The 6,098-nt window shown below is 49.2% G+C and overlaps 1 protein-coding gene across 1 annotated transcript in view; it reads left to right on the top strand.

The window, feature by feature from the left end:
* CALN1 (calneuron 1) overlaps positions 1 to 6,098 on the top strand; it is a 76,939-nt gene that overhangs the window by 5,050 nt on the left and 65,791 nt on the right. Inside the window, exon 2 of the mRNA XM_031060381.1 lies at positions 2,210 to 2,353. Coding sequence (XP_030916241.1) covers positions 2,210 to 2,353 — 144 coding nt within the window. The remainder of the gene's footprint in view (positions 1 to 2,209; positions 2,354 to 6,098) is intronic.

The raw sequence follows: 6,098 nt of genomic DNA, 5'->3' as shown, positions 1-6,098 counted from the left end.
AGCTGCTGGAAAATTACAATTTCTCTGGAATTTGTAAGAGGCAGATCTGGGGAGTTTGGGGCTGGGAGCTGAGAGGTCGGTGAGCAGAGACATTCAGGTGGTGGATTATGCATCCACGGAATATCCTGACTGGAAGGGACCACAGGGATCACCCAGTCCAGCCCTGGCCCTGCACAGACACCCCAACAATCCAACCCTGGGCATCCCTGGAGCTCGGGCAGCCTCGGGGCCCTGCCCATTCCCTGGGGAGCCTGGGCAGTGCCAGCACCCTCTGGGAGAAGAAGCTTTCCCAAAATCCAACATAAACCTGCCCTGGCACAGCTCCAGCTGTTCCTGTCCCTGTCCCAGGAGCAGAGATCAGAGCTGCCCCTCAGTGTCTCCCCTCACACACGTGGAGAGGGGCTGCCATGAGCTGGAGCAGTTAAAAGTTAAAAAACAAACCAAAGTCAGGTATCAGGAGCTGAGCCAGGCTAAGGACGATTGATGGAAGTGGTTCCTTATGTTCCACCAGTATTTTTATTGATCTGAGGCTGTTTAGTGCTGTAAAAATGTTATAAATTAGAGGAAAGCTCTGAGCAGGATCTAGAGAAGGAAATCACCCAGGGTGACAGCAACAGCAGAAAAGGAAACAGCCTCAGGTTGTGCCAGCAGAGGTGCAGGTTGGATATTGGGAATTATTTCCTCACTGGAAGGGTGGCCCAGGGTGGAGTCCCTGGAGGGGTTTAACAGCCCTGGGGATGTGGCACTTGGGGACATGGCTCAGTGGTGGCCTTGGCAGTGCTGGGTTAAGTGGTTGGGCTTAATCTTAGAGGTTTCCCAGTTCTGTGTCTCTCTGATCCTGGGATATCCTGAGTGCACAGAGGTTTGTGGGTGTGCATTAACATATCCTGATCATCCTGCCCTGGGATGATCAAATATTCACAATTAACCTTGGAAAAGGCAGCAGCTGCTGCTCTGTGCTCAGCATCCACAGAGTCCTCCACCATAACAGCTCCTCCCTTCTCCCTTCTGTTATAGATGGATAATGGGATGATTGGCTCTCACAATTAAGGGATAACTCTTGTGTGAATATTAAGAAAAGCTTTAGTGATGCACAGTTATGTTATTGTAGTTTAGATGCCCTCTGTTCTCCCCACAGTTCCCTTTCCCCCTGTATTGTTGCCATCACACAGCCTGGGCTGTCCAGGACAGGCACAAAGAAGCTGCACAGGTGTCCCTTGCATGGGGCAGGTGGGAATGGAAAAGCTTGGGGGTGCTCAGGGGGTGGGCATGGCAACACCTGAGCTCCAATGCAGTTACAAAGCAGTCTGCACTGATAAATGGCAAAGAAGAACTGACTGACACTTTGGGAGGGACCAGGGCTGGGTGGTGCAACCCCCAGGGGTATAAAAGACTGAGCATCCAGCTTGAAGAGGAACTGGCCACATGATGTCCACAAGGGCAGTTCCCAGTGCTGCAGCTTTTTCCTTATGTAGTCCTGTGAAAAACGCCAATCACTTGTTTATTTAAAATTTTTAAAGTTTAATAGTAATAAAATTTGGACAATTGAGATTAGGACAATATGAGACAATAAAAACAAAGAGTTACAGACAGTCTGGGTGCCTCTTTCCGGGCAAAATAAACCCAAAAAAGGCCCCACGTTAACAGAGGATTTACCCTTAAAAGCAACAGCCTGTTGCATATTCATACACCTCATCCATGATGCATAAATTCCATTCAAACACAGGATTCTGTCTGGGCAGTGCCGGCTTCTTCCTCTGAATCCTGACGGCATCTTCAGGGCTGAGCAAGGCAGGAAGTTCGTTTCTTCTGATAATGGAGCAATAAATTCTCTTTCTCTGAAAGATTTAGGTGTCCTGTGGCTGCTACGTCGCTGCAAGTCTTTTCTTTAAAAAGTATCTCACATAGCATAGTTTCTATTTTAACATTATGTTATAACCTAAAAATTATTATTTAAATTATTATTTATTATTAAATTTTTATTTTAAAATCAAGTTATAAGCTAAAAACCTCTATTTAACACACTACTAAAAAATTAAAACAGCATCACTTTCTAACATAACACATACAATATTCACTTTAATATTTGCGAAAAGCCAATCATAACATACGCATTTTTCACAGTCCTTTTGTTGTTTTTTTGTTGAGGTTTAATAAACCTTTTGAAATTTCCAAAGTGAGCAGTTGTTTCCTTCACTTCCCTCCGCAGAGATCCGGGAGGCTTTCCGAGTGCTGGACCGGGACGGGAATGGCTTCATCTCCAAGCAGGAGCTGGGCATGGCCATGCGCTCCCTGGGCTACATGCCCAGTGAGGTGGAGCTGGCCATCATCATGCAGCGCCTGGACATGGATGGTGAGTGCTCAGGGCTGTCACCCTGATTTTTTTTAAAGATTTTCTAAGCCTTCTGATGTTGATATTCTTGTAGCGAACTTTCTCACACACTTCCTGTAAATAACTCATTGTTTTGCATTCCTTTGTGGAAGAAGAAAAAGTTGATGGGCTGTTGGTCTGTCCAGCGTCATTGGAGAGGTGGCACTGTCACCCTCCAATCCACTGTCACTCTTGGAAAACTATAAATGTTAGAGTAGGAAAATAAACTTCCCTTTTTTCTTCACCTTAAGAACCGCGGAGTGCGCTTGTGTTCTTTCGTGTCCTATAGGGACACAGGGCCTTTCCCAGTGCTTGGCAGCCCTTGGATCCCCATCCAACTCCTGCTCACCATGGGAAGGGTGGAAGGGAGCTGGGGAATTTTGCTTTCTGCACACAAAAGGAAAGGGCAAGGTGAGATGTGAAGCTGCTGTGGGTAATGCCAGGGATCAGGCAGTCTGTGCTGTGTTAAATCCTGGCTAGGTGATAACAGGGGCTTGACAGAGCCTCCTTTGAGCTCTGCAGAATCCCACCTACCAGTGGAGGTTCAGCACAGAAACAAAAAGGCAGCAGCACGGGCCTGGGGTGGCACTGGGTAACTTTATTCAGTGGCAAAACAAAGAGTCCAGGAGCCCAGGACCCTGAATCGAGGGCAGACACCAGCTTATAAACAGGGGACATCCCAGGAGAGGATATAATCTTGAACCAATCTGAGAACTGGGGGTGGAACACAAGGCAGGGAATACAATGTGGAAACCAATGGAGGATTTCAAGGCAGGAGAACAGCTTGAGTAAACTAATGGGGTTTGGAAGGATACAAAACTAACAGGGAAGTTTCTAAAGGGAAGGGCAAGTTCAGGGAGGGATTCACGTTTAAGGGAAGGAGGAGTAAGGAAGGTTCTGGGGAAAAGGGTAGGTAGGGACAGGAGGGGTTGACAACTGGGAAAGGGAGGGGTTTGAAACTTGGCAGGGAGTGGCCAGGTAACAAACAGAAAAACTGACACTTAACTGAACTGAATAACAATGAGAGAGCCAGTCTAATTTTAGAAACACTATATACAAAATGGGGCGCTTGTTCCACTCCGAAGACAGGGGGAGGACAATACAGAGAGATCACAAAACCACAAAATAAACAGTGAATATGTCAAATAAAGAAAATGCACTACAACATGCCCAGTGGGATGGAGCTGGCCATCATCATGCCGTGCCTGGACATGGATGGTGAGTGCTCACCAGGCTCTGCTCTCTGCTGGGGCATTCCAGGGGCTTTCCCAGTGCTTGGCAGCCCTTGGATCCCCGTCCAACAACTCCTGCTCACCACGGGAACGGTGGAAGGGAGCTGGGGAACTTTGGTTTCTCCACACAAAAGGAAAGGGCAAGGTGAGATGTGAAGCTGCTGTGGGTAATCCCAGGGATCAGGCAATCCATGGAAGGGGGATGGATCATCCCTTGTGGGATACAGCTGGGTGAACCCAGAACTAAGTTCACAATCCCAGCAATCCCAGCCTGGGCATCCATGGGAGCTCCTGGAGCCCTGGCAGCCTCAGGGCTGGGACCATTCCCTGGGGAGCCTGGGCAGTGCCCAGCACCTTTGGGGTGTTATAGATAAGTAATGTAATAGTTGGCTCTCACAATTAAGAGACAGACATTGTGTAGATGCATAGTAATGTTATTGTAATAAGTCATTCCATAGTTTTCTTTCTAATAGCCTCAGTAGTCAGGACGTTTGGAGGAGGCTGGCTTGTCACCAGGAGGCAAAGCATAACAGCACCTGGCCTCCAGTCAAAGTGTAAAAAGTGATCTCCACCAATGGATGGCACAGAAGGAGTTGACTGACAAAACTTTAAGAGGGGCTAAGGATATAAAAAGCAGAGCATCCATTTTGGATGGTAGTCACAGGGGCTCCCAGCGCTGTAATTTTTCCTTATTTAGTCCTTGGTTGTAGTTTTTGTTAAAGTTTAATAACATTTGAAAAAGTGAGCAGTCGTTTCTCACAAGGGCAAGAACCTTTCCCTAAAATCCAACTTAACGCCCCCTGGCCCAGCTCCAGCCGTCCCCCAGGCCCTGTCCCTGTCACACAGAGCAGAGATGGGAGCTGGCCCTCAGGAGGAGCTGAGTCTCCCCTCAGAGTGGTGAGAGGCTGTCCCAGCCTGGAGGGGAACATCCCACAGGTGAAACACAAACCGAAGTCGGATGTCAGAAGCTGAGCCAGGCTGGAGGTGATGAAAGCAATTCCTCTGATGCCATCATTATCATGGAATATCCTGAGTTGGAAGGGACCCCCAGGATCATCCAGCCCAGCTCCTGGACCGGCCCAGACACCCCAACAATCCCTCCCTGCACAGATAATCTTTGCTCAAGGCTCTTTGAACCTTTCCCTGTGCATTCCTGGGCAGCTCTGCCGGTGACATTCCCGGGAGAGGAGCAGGATTCTCCCCAGTCCCGAGCTGCTGGGCTGGGAGCTGCTCTAATGAGGCGTCGATTGCTCTGCCAGGACAAGTTTTGAGGGGTGGAATCATCCCCAGCCAAGTCCTGCTGGGAGAGCTCATCAAACAATTACTGAGGGAATAAAAGCAACAGAACCCCCGTTAGCGGGAGGGAAATGCAGGATCGGGATGCTGGAGCCAGGGAGGGATTTCAGCTGCTGCAGAGCTGAGCACAAGGAACAATTCCTTTAAAATGTCCTTGGCAGGGCAGGGGGAGCCCTCCCTGCTGCCAGGAGCTGGGGGCAGAGACAGGGTGGGAACACCGGAATCCTGCCAAAGCAGTGTCACAGACATCTTTTATAAAAAATCCTTTCCTTAGGATTGTTCCTCCTGAGAAGCTGAGAGGCCTCAGGAACAAAATGTAAACAATTATTATTTGCTGCTGTGGAATGCAACAGGTGCATCTGTGATTGGTCCATGTTGGATGTTTCTAATTAATGGCCAATCACAGTCAGCTGGCTCAGACTCTCTGAGACACAAGCTTTGTTATCATTCTTGCTTATTCTATTCCTAGCTAGTCTTCTGATGAAATCCTTTCTTCTATTCTTTTAGTATTGTTTCAATATAATAGATATCATAAAATAATAAATCAGCCTTCTGAAACATGGAGTCAGATCCTCATCTCTCATCCTCGGACCCCTCTGAACACGGTCACAGAGCAGGGGCTGGGGGATCTGGGAGAGCCCGGAGTCCTTGGGGACACTGGGGAAATCCTTGGGGACACCGGAGAGCCGAGCCCGGGGAGAGGGGGCAGTGACATCTCCTGCCCCCCTGGCATTCCCCATGTCCCTGGGTGGCACAAGACAGTCGTCACCAGGGCAGGGTTGTCACCCTGCTGAGGGGGCCCTGCAGAGAAAGGGCTGCACAGCCTGGCAGGGACAGGAGATCCGCTGTGGGAATGATCTCATTCCCTAAAGAAAGGGGGAAAAAAGGAATCCATCACTTTTAGAAGTGTCTGTCCAAGAGCTGCTGTTTGCCCCTTGCCCTGCTGTGCTGGCCTTTCCTGGCAGAGAGGGACTCGGGCTCAGCTTTGGCAAAGCCAGGCTTAGTGTGCTGCCAGCTCCTGGGGTCTTTTCCCGAAATTCTGAGCTTTTTTGGAAAAAGAGTGCTGGGACTTGGCTCCCAGTTCTGATTCATCTCCAGTCCTTCCCTGACTCTGGCAGGCTTTGGCACTGTTCTGTGCAGACTGCTGCTGTGGAGGGACCCGAGGTGGGGAGCAGAGTTAAACCTGGAGTGATGGAAGG

This window comes from Geospiza fortis, unplaced genomic scaffold, assembly GCF_000277835.1.
Source record: "Geospiza fortis unplaced genomic scaffold, GeoFor_1.0 scaffold59, whole genome shotgun sequence".
Taxonomy (NCBI): Eukaryota; Metazoa; Chordata; class Aves; order Passeriformes; family Thraupidae; genus Geospiza; species Geospiza fortis.
The sequence above is the reverse complement of the archived record's forward strand: the minus strand, read 5'-3'. Positions and strand labels throughout refer to the sequence as shown.